The sequence below is a fragment of the Oncorhynchus kisutch genome, linkage group LG24 (assembly GCF_002021735.2).
Source record: "Oncorhynchus kisutch isolate 150728-3 linkage group LG24, Okis_V2, whole genome shotgun sequence".
NCBI lineage: Eukaryota > Metazoa > Chordata > Actinopteri > Salmoniformes > Salmonidae > Oncorhynchus > Oncorhynchus kisutch.
Genome location: NC_034197.2, coordinates 41369734 through 41389741, shown reverse-complemented (window position 1 = coordinate 41389741; position 20008 = coordinate 41369734). Strand labels below are relative to the sequence as shown.

General features: G+C 42.4%; 1 protein-coding gene across 12 annotated transcripts in view; it reads left to right on the top strand.

The window, feature by feature from the left end:
* The window catches only part of LOC109881162 (tumor protein D54-like), a 43010-nt gene that overhangs the window by 2001 nt on the left and 21001 nt on the right, over positions 1 to 20008 (top strand). For 8 of the 12 annotated variants that reach the window (XM_020473317.2, XM_031803629.1, XM_020473316.2 and 5 more), the window contains exons 2-3: positions 18932 to 19134; positions 19360 to 19508. In XM_020473317.2, coding sequence (XP_020328906.2) covers positions 18932 to 19134; positions 19360 to 19508 — 352 coding nt within the window. The remainder of the gene's footprint in view (positions 1 to 18931; positions 19135 to 19359; positions 19509 to 20008) is intronic. The other 4 variants (XM_031803630.1, XM_031803631.1, XM_031803624.1 and 1 more) reach the window with 1 other exon arrangement.

Below are 20008 nucleotides of genomic sequence, written 5' to 3'. Positions count from 1 at the left end.
ATGGCTTAGAAAAGGGTTTTCTAATGTGTTGACAGTTCAACTTACTCAAATACAGCAGCTCTTTGCTTTCTTTGTTGATTTTTGAAATCTCACAGTGTCAACTTTCCTGTGTGCTCAAGGTTATTACTTACAGTCCTATGGCTCGAAGGTAACTCTGCATTCACTGTGATCTGAGCTATCTGATTGGCCTTGTGGTAGGCTTGTAGGTGCACTTGATTTGCTCTCTGGACCTGCCAGAGAGGCAGAGTTCTACCATTAGACACATGAAATTTGTTCAAAATGGGAACACTTTGCCTTCCCGGCGCTAGGGCTGCTGAATCAAGTGCACCTACCAACAACAGCACTAGGGCTGCTGAATCTAGTGCACCTACCACCAACAGCACTAGGGCTTCTGAATCAAGTGCACCTACCACCAACAGCACTAGGGCTGCTGAATCAAGTGCACCTACTGCCAACAGCACAAAAAATCGGAATGCAAGGCTTATCATTGTTTATACAAATGTTTGGTTATCAACTATGAATGCCTTGGGAGGTCGACCGCGATTGGCTGGTTGGTGACCACGGCGTTAGAGTTTAATGGCTGTGATGGGAGAACTGAGGATGGGATCAACAACATTGTAGTTACTCTACAATACTAATCTAATTGACAAAGTGAAAAGAAGGAAGCCTGTACAGAATAAAAATATTCCATAACATGCATCCTGTTTGCAACAAGTCACTAAAGTAAAACTGCAAAAAAAAATGACTCAGCAATTAACTTTTTATCCTGAACGCAAAGTGTTATGTGTTTGGGGCAAATACAAAATATTACTGAGTACCCCTCTTATATTTTCAAGCATAGTGGTGGCTGCATCATGTTATGGGTATGCTTGTAATTGTTAAGGACTGGGGAGTTTATGGATACAAAAAAATGTAATGAAGCTAACCACAGGCAAAATCCTAGAGGAAAACCTGGTTGTCTGCTTTCTACCAGACTCTGGGAGACAAATTGACATTTCAGCAGGAAAATAACCTAAAACAGAAGACCAAATATACACTGGAGTTGGTTACCAAGACAACGTTGAGTGTTCCCGAGTGGCCTAGTTATAGTTTCAGACTTAAATTGTCTTGAAAAGCTATGACAAGACTTGGAAAATGGCTGTCTAGCAACGATCAACATCTTTTTGACAGAGCTTGAAGAATAAAAAAATAAAAAAGATTAATGTGCAAATATTGTGCAATCCCAGTGTGCACCTCTCTTACAGACAGAAGGACTCCGTTGTAATCGTTGCCTAAGGGCGTTCTAACAACGTGTTGACTTGGGTGGAAAATACTCATGTAAATTAGATTACTGTATTTAATTTACAAAAATGTTGCTGCAATTTCTAACGTGTGTGTGTGTGTGTGTGTGTGTGTGTGTGTGTGTGTGGCAACAACAAAAACATATTTTAATCCATTTAGAATTTGGGCTGTCACAAAATGTGGAGTAAGTCAATGGGCAGGAATATGTTCTGAAGGCACTGTAGCTAGCTACCTGAGAAATGTGCAGTTGTGCTGTGAATTCTAGCAGCTACCGTCATTATGAATATATATGTAATCATCATGCCGGCTAATCAAGATGCCAACTGAGCTCAACCTGCCGAAGACAGACAAACGATAAATAACTAGGACCGGATGCCATATTGCTGTTCTTCAGCCTCTTTTCACCCTGCCCTGGATACTGTAGCTCCTCGCCCTGGATACTGTAGCTACTCGTTACGGTTGATAGGACGTGATTAGGGTCACATGCGTTCATCCTCAATGTGGCATCGAGTCAAGAGGGGAGGCAGGTAGCCTAGTGGTTAGAGTGTTGGGCCAGTAACCGAAAGGTTGCTAGATCATATCCCCTGAGCTGACAAGGTAAAAATCTGTCATTCTTCCACTGAACAAGGCAGTTAGCCTACCAGGGAACAGTGGGTTGTCATTTGTAAATAAGTATTTGTTCTTAACTGATTTGCCTAGTTAAATCAAATGAATAAAAAGTGGGCTTGGTCTCAAATGTCTAGACTACAGACATCTCATTCCTGAATCACCGTACTCGTTAGTCTGAAACTATAACTAGGCCACTCGGGAACACTCAACGTTGTCTTGGTAACAGAACAATATTCTGTTTTTTGGAGTCACACAATGATGTGTTTGGTCCTCCCACTACGACGCGGGGAAACCATGCAGTTTATTAGGCTACAGATTCTTTTTTGCCTCCCTACGGTCTGTGAACGGACCCAAGGTCCACTGTCACTCGGGAGCCAGTGTCCGAGACATCGACTCCCTCCTGCCCATGGTTCTGGCCAACTACTGTGATATTGACACCATTGTCACACACAACTTTTGCTTTAGGTGATCAGAGGGAGGACTACAATTTTTTTTTTTAAAGACCCTCGCTAGCGCAGTGAAGATAATTACTTTTTATATTTCTTAATTCTGTTACTTTTAGATATGTGGGTATTGGTAGATATTACTGCTCTGTTGGCGCTAGGAACATTTAGTTAGATATTACTGCACTGTTGGAGCCAGGAACATTTAGTTAGATATTACTGCACTGTTGGAGCCAGGAACATTTAGTTAGATATTACTGCACTGTTGGAGCCAGGAACATTTAGTTAGATATTACTGCACTGTTGGAGCCAGGAACATTTAGTTAGATATTACTGCACTGTTGGAGCCAGGAACACCAGCATTTAGTTAGATATTACTGCACTGTTGGAGCCAGGAACACAAGCATTTAGTTAGATATTACTGCTCTGTTGGAGCCAGGAACACCAGCATTTAGTTAGATATTACTGCACTGTTGGAGCCAGGAACACAAGCATTTAGTTAGATATTACTGCACTGTTGGAGCCAGGAACACCAGCATTTAGTTAGATATTACTGCACTGTTGGAGCCAGGAACACCAGCATTTAGTTAGATATTACTGCACTGTTGGAGCCAGGAACATTTAGTTAGATATTACTGCACTGTTGGAGCTAGGAACATTTAGTTAGATATTACTGCACTGTTGGAGCTAGGAACACAAGCATTTAGTTAGATATTACTGCACTGTTGGAGCCAGGAACACCAGCATTTAGTTAGATATTACTGCACTGTTGGAGCCAGGAACACCAGCATTTAGTTAGATATTACTGCACTGTTGGAGCTAGGAACACCAGCATTTAGTTAGATATTACTGCACTGTTGGAGCTAGGAACACCAGCATTTAGTTAGATATTACTGCACTGTTGGAGCTAGGAACACCAGCATTTAGTTAGATATTACTGCACTGTTGGAGCCAGGAACACCAGCATTTAGTTAGATATTACTGCACTGTTGGAGCCAGGAACATTTAGTTAGATATTACTGCACTGTTGGAGCTGGGAACACCAGCATTTAGTTAGATATTACTGCACTGTTGGAGCCAGGAACACAAGCATTTAGTTAGATATTACTGCACTGTTGGAGCTGGGAACACCAGCATTTAGTTAGATATTACTGCACTGTTGGAGCTGGGAACACCAGCATTTAGTTAGATATTACTGCACTGTTGGAGCTGGGAACACCAGCATTTAGTTAGATATTACTGCACTGTTGGAGCTGGGAACACCAGCATTTAGTTAGATATTACTGCACTGTTGGAGCTAGGAACACAAGCATTTAGTTAGATATTACTGCACTGTTGGAGCTGGGAACACCAGCATTTAGTTAGATACTACTGCACTGTTGGAGCTAGGAACACAAGCATTTAGTTAGATATTACTGCACTGTTGGAGCTAGGAACACAAGCATTTAGTTAGATATTACTGCACTGTTGGAGCCAGGAACACAAGCATTTAGTTAGATATTACTGCACTGTTGGAGCCAGGAACACCAGCATTTAGTTAGATATTACTGCACTGTTGGAGCTAGGAACACAAGCATTTAGTTAGATATTACTGCACTGTTGGAGCTAGGAACACCAGCATTTAGTTAGATATTACTGCACTGTTGGAGCCAGGAACACAAGCATTTAGTTAGATATTACTGCACTGTTGGAGCTGGGAACACCAGCATTTAGTTAGATATTACTGCACTGTTGGAGCTGGGAACACCAGCATTTAGTTAGATATTACTGCACTGTTGGAGCTGGGAACACCAGCATTTAGTTAGATATTACTGCACTGTTGGAGCTGGGAACACCAGCATTTAGTTAGATATTACTGCACTGTTGGAGCTAGGAACACAAGCATTTAGTTAGATATTACTGCACTGTTGGAGCTGGGAACACCAGCATTTAGTTAGATACTACTGCACTGTTGGAGCTAGGAACACAAGCATTTAGTTAGATATTACTGCACTGTTGGAGCTAGGAACACAAGCATTTAGTTAGATATTACTGCACTGTTGGAGCCAGGAACACAAGCATTTAGTTAGATATTACTGCACTGTTGGAGCCAGGAACACCAGCATTTAGTTAGATATTACTGCACTGTTGGAGCTAGGAACACAAGCATTTAGTTAGATATTACTGCACTGTTGGAGCTAGGAACACAAGCATTTAGTTAGATACTACTGCACTGTTGGAGCTAGGAACACCAGCATTTAGTTAGATATTACTGCACTGTTGGAGCTAGGAACACCAGCATTTAGTTAGATATTACTGCACTGTTGGAGCCAGGAACACCAGCATTTAGTTAGATATTACTGCACTGTTGGAGCCAGGAACACAAGCATTTAGTTAGATATTACTGCACTGTTGGAGCCAGGAACACAAGCATTTAGTTAGATATTACTGCACTGTTGGAGCTAGGAACACAAGCATTTAGTTAGATATTACTGCACTGTTGGAGCCAGGAACATTTAGTTCGATATTACTGCACTGTTGGAGCCAGGAACACAAGCATTTAGTTAGATATTACTGCACTGTTGGAGCCAGGAACATTTAGTTCGATATTACTGCACTGTTGGAGCCAGGAACACAAGCATTTAGTTAGATATTACTGCACTGTTGGAGCCAGGAACATTTAGTTAGATATTACTGCACTGTTGGAGCCAGGAACACAAGCATTTAGTTAGATATTACTGCACTGTTGGAGCTAGGAACACAAGCATTTAGTTAGATATTACTGCACTGTTGGAGCCAGGAACATTTAGTTAGATATTACTGCACTGTTGGAGCCAGGAACATTTAGTTAGATATTACTGCACTGTTGGAGCTAGGAACACCAGCATTTAGTTAGATATTACTGCACTGTTGGAGCTAGGAACACCAGCATTTAGTTAGATATTACTGCACTGTTGGAGCTAGGAACACCAGCATTTAGTTAGATATTACTGCACTGTTGGAGCCAGGAACACCAGCATTTAGTTAGATATTACTGCACTGTTGGAGCCAGGAACATTTAGTTCGATATTACTGCACTGTTGGAGCCAGGAACACAAGCATTTAGTTAGATATTACTGCACTGTTGGAGCCAGGAACATTTAGTTCGATATTACTGCACTGTTGGAGCCAGGAACACAAGCATTTAGTTAGATATTACTGCACTGTTGGAGCCAGGAACATTTAGTTAGATATTACTGCACTGTTGGAGCCAGGAACACAAGCATTTAGTTAGATATTACTGCACTGTTGGAGCTAGGAACACAAGCATTTAGTTAGATATTACTGCACTGTTGGAGCCAGGAACATTTAGTTAGATATTACTGCACTGTTGGAGCCAGGAACACAAGCATTTAGTTAGATATTACTGCACTGTTGGAGCTAGGAACACCAGCATTTAGTTAGATATTACTGCTCTGTTGGAGCCAGGAACACAAGCATTTAGTTAGATATTACTGCTCTGTTGGAGCCAGGAACACAAGCATTTAGTTAGATATTACTGCACTGTTGGAGCTAGGAACACAAGCATTTAGTTAGATATTACTGCACTGTTGGAGCCAGGAACACAAGCATTTAGTTAGATATTACTGCACTGTTGGAGCCAGGAACACCAGCATTTAGTTAGATATTACTGCACTGTTGGAGCCAGGAACACCAGCATTTAGTTAGATATTACTGCACTGTTGGAGCCAGGAACACAAGCATTTAGTTAGATATTACTGCACTGTTGGAGCCAGGAACACCAGCATTTAGTTAGATATTACTGCACTGTTGGAGCCAGGAACACGAGCATTTAGTTAGATATTACTGCACTGTTGGAGCCAGGAACACAAGCATTTAGTTAGATATTACTGCACTGTTGGAGCTAGGAACACAAGCATTTAGTTAGATATTACTGCACTGTTGGAGCCAGGAACACAAGCATTTAGTTAGATATTACTGCACTGTTGGAGCTAGGAACACAAGCATTTAGTTAGATATTACTGCACTGTTGGAGCTAGGAACACAAGCATTTAGTTAGATATTACTGCACTGTTGGAGCCAGGAACACAAGCATTTAGTTAGATATTACTGCACTGTTGGAGCCAGGAACACAAGCATTTAGTTAGATATTACTGCACTGTTGGAGCTAGGAACACCAGCATTTAGTTAGATATTACTGCACTGTTGGAGCCAGGAACACAAGCATTTAGTTAGATATTACTGCACTGTTGGAGCTAGGAACACAAGCATTTAGTTAGATATTACTGCACTGTTGGAGCCAGGAACACAAGCATTTAGTTAGATATTACTGCTCTGTTGGAGCCAGGAACATTTAGTTCGATATTACTGCTCTGTTGTAGCTAGGAACACCAGCATTTAGTTAGATATTACTGCTCTGTTGTAGCTAGGAACACCAGCATTTAGTTAGATATTACTGCTCTGTTGTAGCTAGGAACACCAGCATTTAGTTAGATATTACTGCACTGTTGGAGCTAGGAACACCAGCATTTAGTTAGATATTACTGCTCTGTTGGAGCCAGGAACATTTAGTTCGATATTACTGCTCTGTTGTAGCTAGGAACACCAGCATTTAGTTAGATATTACTGCTCTGTTGTAGCTAGGAACACCAGCATTTAGTTAGATATTACTGCTCTGTTGTAGCTAGGAACACCAGCATTTAGTTAGATATTACTGCACTGTTGGAGCTAGGAACACCAGCATTTAGTTAGATATTACTGCTCTGTTGTAGCTAGGAACACCAGCATTTAGTTAGATATTACTGCACTGTTGGAGCTAGGAACACCAGCATTTAGTTAGATATTACTGCACTGTTGGAGCTAGGAACACCAGCATTTAGTTAGATATTACTGCACTGTTGGAGCCAGGAACACCAGCATTTAGTTAGATATTACTGCACTGTTGGAGCTAGGAACACAAGCATTTAGTTAGATATTACTGCACTGTTGGAGCCAGGAACACAAGCATTTAGTTAGATATTACTGCACTGTTGGAGCCAGGAACACAAGCATTTAGTTAGATATTACTGCACTGTTGGAGCTAGGAACACAAGCATTTAGTTAGATATTACTGCACTGTTGAAGCCAGGAACACAAGCATTTAGTTAGATATTACTGCACTGTTGGAGCTAGGAACACAAGCATTTAGTTAGATATTACTGCACTGTTGGAGCTAGGAACACAAGCATTTAGTTAGATATTACTGCACTGTTGGAGCCAGGAACACAAGCATTTAGTTAGATATTACTGCACTGTTGGAGCCAGGAACACAAGCATTTAGTTAGATATTACTGCACTGTTGGAGCTAGGAACACCAGCATTTAGTTAGATATTACTGCACTGTTGGAACCAGGAACACAAGCATTTAGTTAGATATTACTGCACTGTTGGAGCTAGGAACACAAGCATTTAGTTAGATATTACTGCTCTGTTGGAGCCAGGAACATTTAGTTCGATATTACTGCTCTGTTGTAGCTAGGAACACCAGCATTTAGTTAGATATTACTGCTCTGTTGTAGCTAGGAACACCAGCATTTAGTTAGATATTACTGCTCTGTTGTAGCTAGGAACACCAGCATTTAGTTAGATATTACTGCACTGTTGGAGCTAGGAACACCAGCATTTAGTTAGATATTACTGCTCTGTTGTAGCTAGGAACACCAGCATTTAGTTAGATATTACTGCACTGTTGGAGCTAGGAACACCAGCATTTAGTTAGATATTACTGCACTGTTGGAGCTAGGAACACCAGCATTTAGTTAGATATTACTGCACTGTTGGAGCCAGGAACACCAGCATTTAGTTAGATATTACTGCACTGTTGGAGCTAGGAACACAAGCATTTAGTTAGATATTACTGCACTGTTGGAGCTAGGAACACAAGCATTTAGTTAGATATTACTGCACTGTTGGAGCTAGGAACACAAGCATTTAGCTAGGTATTACTGCACTGTTGGAGCTAGGAACACCAGCATTTAGTTAGATATTACTGCACTGTTGGAGCTAGGAACACAAGCATTTAGTTAGATATTACTGCACTGTTGGAGCTAGGAACACAAGCATTTAGTTAGATATTACTGCACTGTTGGAGCTAGGAACACAAGCATTTAGTTAGATATTACTGCACTGTTGGAGCTAGGAACACAAGCATTTAGCTAGGTATTACTGCACTGTTGGAGCTAGGAACACAAGCACTTAGTTAGATATTACTGCACTGTTGGAGCTAGGAACACAAGCATTTAGCTAGGTATTACTGCACTGTTGGAGCTAGGAACACAAGCATTTAGTTAGATATTACTGCACTGTTGGAGCTAGGAACACAAGCATTTAGCTAGGTATTACTGCACTGTTGGAGCTAGGAACACCAGCATTTAGTTAGATATTACTGCACTGTTGGAGCTAGGAACACTAGCATTTAGTTAGATATTACTGCACTGTTGGAGCCAGGAACACAAGCATTTAGTTAGATATTACTGCACTGTTGGAGCCAGGAACACCAGCATTTAGTTAGATATTACTGCACTGTTGGAGCTAGGAACACAAGCATTTAGTTAGATATTACTGCACTGTTGGAGCCAGGAACACAAGCATTTAGTTAGATATTACTGCACTGTTGGAGCCAGGAACACAAGCATTTAGTTAGATATTACTGCACTGTTGGAGCCAGGAACACAAGCATTTAGTTAGATATTACTGCACTGTTGGAGCTAGGAACACCAGCATTTAGTTAGATATTACTGCACTGTTGGAGTCAGGAACACAAGCATTTAGTTAGATATTACTGCACTGTTGGAGCCAGGAACACAAGCATTTAGTTAGATATTACTGCACTGTTGGAGCTAGGAACACCAGCATTTAGTTAGATATTACTGCACTGTTGGAGCTAGGAACACAAGCATTTAGCTAGATATTACTGCACTGTTGGAGCTAGGAACACAAGCATTTAGTTAGATATTACTGCACTGTTGGAGCCAGGAACACAAGCATTTAGTTAGATATTACTGCACTGTTGGAGCTAGGAACACAAGCATTTGGTTAGATATTACTGCACTGTTGGAGCCAGGAACACAAGCATTTAGTTAGATATTACTGCACTGTTGGAGCTAGGAACACCAGCATTTAGTTAGATACTACTGCACTGTTGGAGCTAGGAACACAAGCATTTAGTTAGATATTACTGCACTGTTGGAGCCAGGAACACCAGCATTTAGTTAGATATTACTGCTCTGTTGTAGCTAGGAACACCAGCATTTAGTTAGATATTACTGCACTGTTGGAGCTAGGAACACCAGCATTTAGTTAGATATTACTGCACTGTTGGAGCTAGGAACACCAGCATTTAGTTAGATATTACTGCACTGTTGGAGCCAGGAACACCAGCATTTAGTTAGATATTACTGCACTGTTGGAGCTAGGAACACAAGCATTTAGTTAGATATTACTGCACTGTTGGAGCCAGGAACACAAGCATTTAGTTAGATATTACTGCACTGTTGGAGCTAGGAACACAAGCATTTAGTTAGATATTACTGCACTGTTGGAGCCAGGAACACAAGCATTTAGTTAGATATTACTGCACTGTTGGAGCTAGGAACACAAGCATTTAGTTAGATATTACTGCACTGTTGGAGCTAGGAACACAAGCATTTAGTTAGATATTACTGCACTGTTGGAGCCAGGAACACAAGCATTTAGTTAGATATTACTGCACTGTTGGAGCCAGGAACACAAGCATTTAGTTAGATATTACTGCACTGTTGGAGCTAGGAACACCAGCATTTAGTTAGATATTACTGCACTGTTGGAGCCAGGAACACAAGCATTTAGTTAGATATTACTGCACTGTTGGAGCTAGGAACACAAGCATTTAGTTAGATATTACTGCACTGTTGGAGCCAGGAACACAAGCATTTAGTTAGATATTACTGCACTGTTGGAGCTAGGAACACAAGCATTTAGTTAGATATTACTGCTCTGTTGGAGCTAGGAACACAAGCATTTAGTTCGATATTACTGCTCTGTTGTAGCTAGGAACACCAGCATTTAGTTAGATATTACTGCTCTGTTGTAGCTAGGAACACCAGCATTTAGTTAGATATTACTGCTCTGTTGTAGCTAGGAACACCAGCATTTAGTTAGATATTACTGCACTGTTGGAGCTAGGAACACCAGCATTTAGTTAGATATTACTGCTCTGTTGTAGCTAGGAACACCAGCATTTAGTTAGATATTACTGCACTGTTGGAGCTAGGAACACCAGCATTTAGTTAGATATTACTGCACTGTTGGAGCTAGGAACACCAGCATTTAGTTAGATATTACTGCACTGTTGGAGCCAGGAACACCAGCATTTAGTTAGATATTACTGCACTGTTGGAGCTAGGAACACAAGCATTTAGTTAGATATTACTGCACTGTTGGAGCTAGGAACACAAGCATTTAGTTAGATATTACTGCACTGTTGGAGCTAGGAACACAAGCATTTAGCTAGGTATTACTGCACTGTTGGAGCTAGGAACACCAGCATTTAGTTAGATATTACTGCACTGTTGGAGCTAGGAACACAAGCATTTAGTTAGATATTACTGCACTGTTGGAGCTAGGAACACAAGCATTTAGTTAGATATTACTGCACTGTTGGAGCTAGGAACACAAGCATTTAGTTAGATATTACTGCACTGTTGGAGCTAGGAACACAAGCATTTAGCTAGGTATTACTGCACTGTTGGAGCTAGGAACACAAGCATTTAGTTAGATATTACTGCACTGTTGGAGCTAGGAACACAAGCATTTAGCTAGGTATTACTGCACTGTTGGAGCTAGGAACACAAGCATTTAGTTAGATATTACTGCACTGTTGGAGCTAGGAACACAAGCATTTAGCTAGGTATTACTGCACTGTTGGAGCTAGGAACACAAGCATTTAGTTAGATATTACTGCACTGTTGGAGCTAGGAACACTAGCATTTAGTTAGATATTACTGCACTGTTGGAGCCAGGAACACAAGCATTTAGTTAGATATTACTGCACTGTTGGAGCCAGGAACACCAGCATTTAGTTAGATATTACTGCACTGTTGGAGCTAGGAACACAAGCATTTAGTTAGATATTACTGCACTGTTGGAGCCAGGAACACAAGCATTTAGTTAGATATTACTGCACTGTTGGAGCCAGGAACACAAGCATTTAGTTAGATATTACTGCACTGTTGGAGCCAGGAACACAAGCATTTAGTTAGATATTACTGCACTGTTGGAGCTAGGAACACCAGCATTTAGTTAGATATTACTGCACTGTTGGAGCTAGGAACACAAGCATTTAGCTAGATATTACTGCACTGTTGGAGCTAGGAATACAAGCATTTAGTTAGATATTACTGCACTGTTGGAGCCAGGAACACAAGCATTTAGTTAGATATTACTGCACTGTTGGAGCTAGGAACACAAGCATTTAGTTAGATATTACTGCACTGTTGGAGCCAGGAACACAAGCATTTAGTTAGATATTACTGCACTGTTGGAGCTAGGAACACCAGCATTTAGTTAGATACTACTGCACTGTTGGAGCTAGGAACACAAGCATTTAGTTAGATATTACTGCACTGTTGGAGCCAGGAACACAAGCATTTAGTTAGATATTACTGCACTGTTGGAGCTAGGAACACCAGCATTTAGTTAGATATTACTGCACTGTTGGAGCTAGGAACACAAGCATTTAGCTAGATATTACTGCACTGTTGGAGCTAGGAACACAAGCATTTAGTTAGATATTACTGCACTGTTGGAGCCAGGAACACAAGCATTTAGTTAGATATTACTGCACTGTTGGAGCTAGGAACACAAGCATTTAGTTAGATATTACTGCACTGTTGGAGCCAGGAACACAAGCATTTAGTTAGATATTACTGCACTGTTGGAGCTAGGAACACCAGCATTTAGTTAGATACTACTGCACTGTTGGAGCTAGGAACACAAGCATTTAGTTAGATATTACTGCACTGTTGGAGCCAGGAACACAAGCATTTAGTTAGATATTACTGCACTGTTGGAGCCAGGAACACAAGCATTTAGTTAGATATTACTGCACTGTTGGAGCTAGGAACACAAGCATTTAGTTAGATATTACTGCACTGTTGGAGCCAGGAACACAAGCATTTAGTTAGATATTACTGCACTGTTGGAGCCAGGAACACAAGCATTTAGTTAGATACTACTGCACTGTTGGAGCTAGGAACACAAGCATTTAGTTAGATATTACTGCACTGTTGGAGCCAGGAACACAAGCATTTAGTTAGATATTACTGCACTGTTGGAGCCAGGAACACAAGCATTTAGTTAGATATTACTGCACTGTTGGAGCCAGGAACACAAGCATTTAGTTAGATATTACTGCACTGTTGGAGCCATGAACACAAGCATTTAGTTAGATATTACTGCACTGTTGGAGCTGGGAACACAAGCATTTAGTTAGATATTACTGCACTGTTGGAGCTCGGAACACAAGCATTTAGCTAGATATTACTGCACTGTTGGAGCTAGGAACACAAGCATTTAGTTAGATATTACTGCACTGTTGGAGCCAGGAACACCAGCATTTAGTTAGATATTACTGCACTGTTGGAGCCAGGAACACCAGCATTTAGTTAGATATTACTGCACTGTTGGAGCCAGGAACACAAGCATTTAGTTAGATATTACTGCACTGTTGGAGCCAGGAACACAAGCATTTAGTTAGATATTACTGCACTGTTGGAGCCAGGAACACAAGCATTTAGTTAGATATTACTGCACTGTTGGAGCTAGGAACACCAGCATTTAGTTAGATATTACTGCACTGTTGGAGCTAGGAACACCAGCATTTAGTTAGATATTACTGCACTGTTGGAGCTAGGAACACCAGCATTTAGTTCGATATTACTGCACTGTTGGAGCTAGGAACACAAGCATTTCCCTACACCCGCAATAACATCTGCTGAATATGTGTATGTGACCAATACAATTTGATTACATTTTGAATTACCTCTGAGCCCCACCCCTCCCTTGATATTGAAGAGTTTCGGGAACATTTCAACCGCCTCGTTGCCCTAAACGAATGAAGAAACGTTGTGTCGATAGTAATGTCTGCTTTGTGACACTTTTTTAAAAACAATTTGCTGTGGCACAGTTTTAAAAGAGACGGGCTTCACCCTGACCACAGGGGTTCCAGGATTATATCTAGCAACATGGCAAACTGTTTGACTGACAATCCAATATGGAGGGTGTTAGGAGATAGATGGGAGGGGTTGACGGTAGCTGAAGGGACTGGATGGTGTTAGGAGATAGATGGGAGGGATTGAATGGAGCTGAAGGGACTGGATGGTGTTGAGAGATAGATGGGAGGGGTTGAATGGAGCTGAAGGGACTGGAGGGTGTTGAGAGAGAGAGATGGGAGGGGTTGAATGGAGCTGAAGGGACTGGAGGGTGTTGAGAGAGAGAGATGGGAGGGGTTGAATGCAGCTGAAGGGACTGGAGGGTGTTGAGAGAGATAGATGGGAGGGGTTGAATGGAGCTGAAGGGTGGGACTGGATGGTGTTGAGAGAGAGAGATGGGAGGGGTTGAATGGAGCTGAAGGGACTGGAGGGTGTTGAGAGAGATAGATGGGAGGGGTTGAATGGAGCTGAAGGGTGGGACTGGATGGTGTTAAGAGAGAGAGATGGGAGGGGTTGAATGGAGCTGAAGGGTGGGACTGGATGGTGTTAAGAGAGAGAGATGGGAGGGGTTGAATGCAGCTGAAGGGTGGGACTGGATGGTGTTAAGAGAGAGAGATGGGAGGGGTTGAATGGAGCTGAAGGGTGGGACTGGATGGTGTTAAGAGAGAGAGATGGGAGGGGTTGAATGGAGCTGAAGGGTGGGACTGGATGGTGTTAAGAGAGATGGGAGGGGTTGAATGCAGCTGAAGGGTGGGACTGGATGGTGTTAAGAGAGAGAGATGGGAGGGGTTGAATGCAGCTGAAGGGTGGGACTGGATGGTGTTAAGAGAGATGGGAGGGGTTGAATGCAGCTGAAGGGTGGGACTGGATGGTGTTAAGAGAGAGAGATGGGAGGGGTTGAATGCAGCTGAAGGGTGGGACTGGATGGTGTTAAGAGAGATGGGAGGGGTTGAATGCAGCTGAAGGGTGGGACTGGATGGTGTTAAGAGAGAGAGATGGGAGGGGTTGAATGCAGCTGAAGGGTGGGACTGGATGGTGTTAAGAGAGAGAGATGGGAGGGGTTGAATGGAGCTGAAGGGTGGGACTGGATGGTGTTAAGAGAGATGGGAGGGGTTGAATGCAGCTGAAGGGACTGGATGGTGTTAAGAGAGAGAGATGGGAGGGGTTGAATGCAGCTGAAGGGTGGGACTAACATAACAAATGAAAAACATACCGGGTCTGTAAAATATAAATAAATTGTTGCAGAACGTTTGTGAAACAGCACAGTTGCAAATAGAAATCAAAATGGATGGACATCAGAAATAGAGGAAGGACTATAAAACAAACTAAATAGGGGTGGGAGGGTTTGGGGAATAATTAAGAAAGGTATATTAAAAGTATGTGTGTGTAATGTAACCTTGTATGTGTGTTTGTATATAATATATGTGTGTTTGTATGTGTATATAATATATGTATGTATGGTAATGTGTATATATGTATGTATGATTGGAAATGATGCAGACAATTACATATGATGGAAGCGAGACAATCTATCTGCAATATTAAAGCTGATCCACCCCTCTAAAACCAAAATAAACTGACTGATAGCCTGGGTCTGGTATTGCTCCTCTGTCATAATTGGCTGACGAGGACATGGAAACATGTCCCGTAGTGCAGTTAAATGTTAGAGGTCTTTTAACTTTGTAAATCTAGCAGCTATCCGTGTCAAGATTGGGTTATTTAATTTTAATTTACTAGGCAAGTCAGTTAGGAACAAATTCTTATTTACAATGACGGCCTAGGAACAGTGGGTTAACTGCCTTGTTCAGGGGCAGAACGACAGATTTGTACCTTGTCAACTCGGGGATTTGATCTTGCAACCTTTCGGTAACTAGTCCAACGCTCTAACCACTAGGCTACCCTGCCGCCTCTACACTCTAACCACTAGGCTACCCTGCCGCCTCTACACTCTAACCACTAGGCTACCCTGCCGCCTCTACACTCTAACCACTAGGCTACCCTGCCGCCTCTACACTCTAACCACTAGGCTACCCTGCCGCCTCTACACTCTAACCACTAGGCTACCCTGCCGCCTCTACACTCTAACCACTAGGCTACCCTGCCGCCTCTACACTCTAACCACTAGGCTACCAGCCACCTCTACACTCTAACCACTAGGCTACCCAGCCGCCTCTACACTCTAACCACTAGGCTACCCTGCCGCCTCCACGCTCTAACCACTAGGCTACCCTGCCAAATCTAAAGACCCTCTACGTAGGCAATGATTTAAATTATTTACAATGGCATTGATACTTTCATGTTGTGTGAGATTTGGCATATAGCCCAAGGATTTTAGTTCTATAAAATGAAACCACCCCCTCCAGCCTTTTTCTTATCTACAAAAAGACAAAATCCAGGCTGTCGGGCTGTGGTGGGGGGGGGGGGGGCAGCAGCCATCATTCATGGAGTCCACTTTATATGCCATGTGGTGAATTTTCCTCATATTGAGAGCCTTATCTTTTGCTTGAACAAGAAACAGCCCACCTTTTGTATAGTTTAGTGTAACGCCCTCCTGAACCTAATAGATTGTTCATGGCAGACTGCTTCTCTTTGGTCTACTCTTTTTAAACGTGACGGGCTTATTATTCTTGGAGAACATTCATTCATGATGTTCTAGCTGGGGAGTTAATTAACCTGTTAGAATCCTTTAACTTTGTGCCCCCCCCCCCCCCCCCTTATGGTTCTACTACTCTGTTTATTAGCCATGCATAGTTACTGTACCTCTACCTACATGTACATATTACCTCGACTTACCTTTGTCCCCGAACATTGACTCTGTACTGGTACCCCCCTGTATATAGTCTCCACATTGTCTCTGTACCCCCTGTATATAGCCTCCACATTGACTCTGTACCGGTACCTCCTGTATATAGCCTCCACATTGACTCTGTACCGGTACCCCCTGTATATAGCCTCCACATTGACTCTGTACCAGTACCCCCTGTATATAACCTCCACATTGACTCGGTACTGGTACCTCCTGTATATAGCCTCCACGTTGACTCGGTACCGGTACCTCCTGTATATAGCCTCCACATTGACTCGGTACCGGTACCCCCTGTATATAACCTCCACATTGACTCTGTACTGGTACCTCCTGTATATAGCCTCCACATTGACTCTGTACCGGTACCTCCTGTATATAGCCTCCACATTGACTCTGTACCGGTACCCCCTGTATATAGCCTCCACATTGACTCTGTACCGGTACCCCCTGTATATAGTCTCCACATTGACTCTGTACCGGTACCTCCTGTATATAGCCACGCTATTGTTATTTTCCTGCTGCTCTTTAATGATTTAAGATAAGCATTTCACTAAAGTCTACACCTGTTGTATTTGGTGCATGTGACCGTACTCTTAATCTTGTCCTGTGTGTCTGAATATGGAGAATTTGGAAACTATTGATGTCTCTGTTTTTAATGCTTTCTTCCCCACCTCCTAATTCAAATAATTCAAATAAATCTGTTAGTAAATGGACATGGGTTTTCTATCCCACTGATTCTATAGTCTTGTCTTCACACAGATGACTTGGTGAATGGTTTTTAATGACCTATGTCAGATTACTTTAGAATATCCATAATACACTGTCTGCCTGTACCTGAATTTATTTTTTTATTTTAAATGACCACACTCGCTCTTTAAAAAAAAAAAACAATGTTAACTTCGACTAAATGACAGTGACGCTCACATCCCCCATCATCTCTGCCAATAGTTTTTACGATTCTTTACAGGAAATATAGAAAATATTAGATCCCAAAATTGACAGTAGTTGGCTCCATTACCAGCATTTCTGGTCAGGAGGCGCCTGAGGCAACTACTTTGTGACAGTTTGCGGCTTCCTTTTTGCACATTGGAGCAAATATCCTTTCGAGTCCCTCCTTAATATGTTTCCTCACATGAAGACCTTCTCCTGCCCCTTGGGTCCCTACTTGACTACTGTTGGCCCTAACATTATTATCTATTGTAAATAGTTCCCTGTTGGCCCTAACATTCTGTCTCTGTTCCAACCTCTCATTTTATAAAGCCTGATCTAGACCACTCCTGACTAAATAATTATAGACCTTTCTCTATCTATCTATATAAGGGGCGGCAGGGTAGCCTAGTGGTTAGAGCGTTGGACTAGTAACTGAAAGGTTGCAAGTTCAAATCCCCGAGCTGACAAGGTACAAATCTGTCGTTCTGCCCCTGAACAGGCAGTTAACCCACTGTTCCTAGGCCGTCATTGAAAATAAGAATTTGTTCTTAACTGACTTGCCTGGTTAAATAAAGGTAAAATAAAAATTAAATTTTAAAAAAAATGATCTAAGATTTTGGAAAAGGTTGTTTTCAAGCAATTTGAGTATGAACAACTTATTTGGAAACCTCCAGTCGGGCTTCTGCCCACTTCACAGCACGAAAACGACTTTATTGAAAATCCGTAATGACCTTCTGTTGGCTGACGGTGAATGCTCTATCCTAGTTCATTTGGGTCTCAGTTCTGTGTTTGATACTCGGGATCATAGCATCCTTGTTGACTGGCTAGAGAGGTGGGTGGGAGTCTCCGGCGTTGCCCTCGACTGGTTCAGGTCATATCTTTTGTGGCAGACGTTTCTCAGTGAGAATGGGTGTTTCCGTATCGTCCCCGGCACCTATTCACTATGGTGTCCCCTCGGGTCAATTCTGAGACCAATTCCCCCCCCCCCTCCCCATGTATATCCTCCCCCTTGGTGACATCATTCGCAGCTTTCCGTTTCGCTGCTATGCAGATGAGACACAGCTCTATTGACAAAGACCCAGTGACCAAGCTAGCGTAGTGACCCTTCACCAGTGTCTTGCTGACCCCAAATGTTGAATGTCTGACAATTTTGTATTTCATTTTTTTTATAATTACATTTTAAAAAATTCAGCTCAATGATATAAAATCTGTGGTGGTTCTATTTGACAGCCCGACATGCTACAACTCAGATTGTAAATAACCTTTGGTCATTTGTCCACAAATCTCCCTACGAGCCAGGATGCAGCCAGAGGTTCTCTGGCAGGGCACTGTTGACCATTCCAAGGTCTTTAGGTTGACGGCGAAAGGAGACTGGGCATTAGGACCCCTGGACTTAGTAGGAGTGGTCTGCCAGAGGAGATCAGTGCTGATCGTTGCTGAAGAGACACTTTTTAAAAAATATATTTTTTATGAAGATGCTTTTCATGTCTGTTTTTAATTCCTTTTGTTTACCTGTTTATGCACTTTTATTTGATGTGAAGCACTTTTGTTACTTGTATTGAAAAGCGCTGTACCAATAAAGTTGATTATTATTACTGTAGATGACACTAACACATCAATTCAAGGCCTTCTACTCTCTCTCTCTCTCAACTCAGCATGCCCCCCTGCCCCTACTCTCTCTCTTGACCCAGACATCAACCTGAACTCTCCCAACAAGGGCCTGGGCCCTGCAGGAGGAGCAGACCCGCTGACTGATGTCCCCGTGGAGGGCGGAGCCGTGGGGGTATCCTCCATCAACACGTTACCCCCGGGGCTCACAGAGGAGGAGGCTGAGGAGATCCGCTCTGAGCTAGTCAAGGTATGGTTCTGTCTGCCGGTGTCTGTCAGCTGGAATCAATATAGGCCTCGTGTTCTGTCTGTTTATTGTCCCTGTGCTCTAATCTGATCACAACCCTTTTTGACTGAGTTTGATTTAATCGGTCCCAGGAACATTTGAGTGGAACTTTTTGTTTCAGACAATGGTAATGTTCATAACTAGGTTTGGCCCAGCCAGTGGTTGAACGCTCTGGTGTGTTGCTGTCAGGTGGAAGAGGAGATCAGCACCCTGAGACAGGTGCTCCTGGCCAAAGAGAAGCATTCTGCTGATCTGAAGAGGAAGCTGGGGCTGAGCCCCCTCAACGAGCTCAAACAGAACCTCACCAAGGGGTGGCAGGATGTCCAGACCTCTAATGCGTAAGTAGAATATCCTTTAAATAATTTACATTTAAAAAAATGTATCTGTAATATTCTTCTTCTTAGGTTGTTAAAATAACATCAATTTATCGCTTGCAGTAACGTCAGGCGATCGATTGTTCTTAGACGCTCTCTGCTGTTCCCTTCTATCATTCTGGCCTGGTCAGGGCTTTTAGTGTAGACCGGAGTGGCCCTGTGAGTGCGGAGTGGCCCTGTGAGTGCGGAGTGGCCCTGTGAGTGCGGAGTGGCCCTGTGAGTGCGGAGTGGCCCTGTGAGTGCACTGAAGTGAACATCAAGGCAGATGTGATCCGTAGGCTTTTACAATCACGTCCGTCTACTACGACCTCTGACCCTACTCAAATATTCCTTTTGCCGTTTATGATGACTCGTGCTGTAACTCTCTGTAATTTCAACGTTCAAACTGCCCCATTGCGTTTATATAAGGTGCATGATTCAAATCAAATCAAAATGTTATTGGTCACATACACATGGTTAGCAGA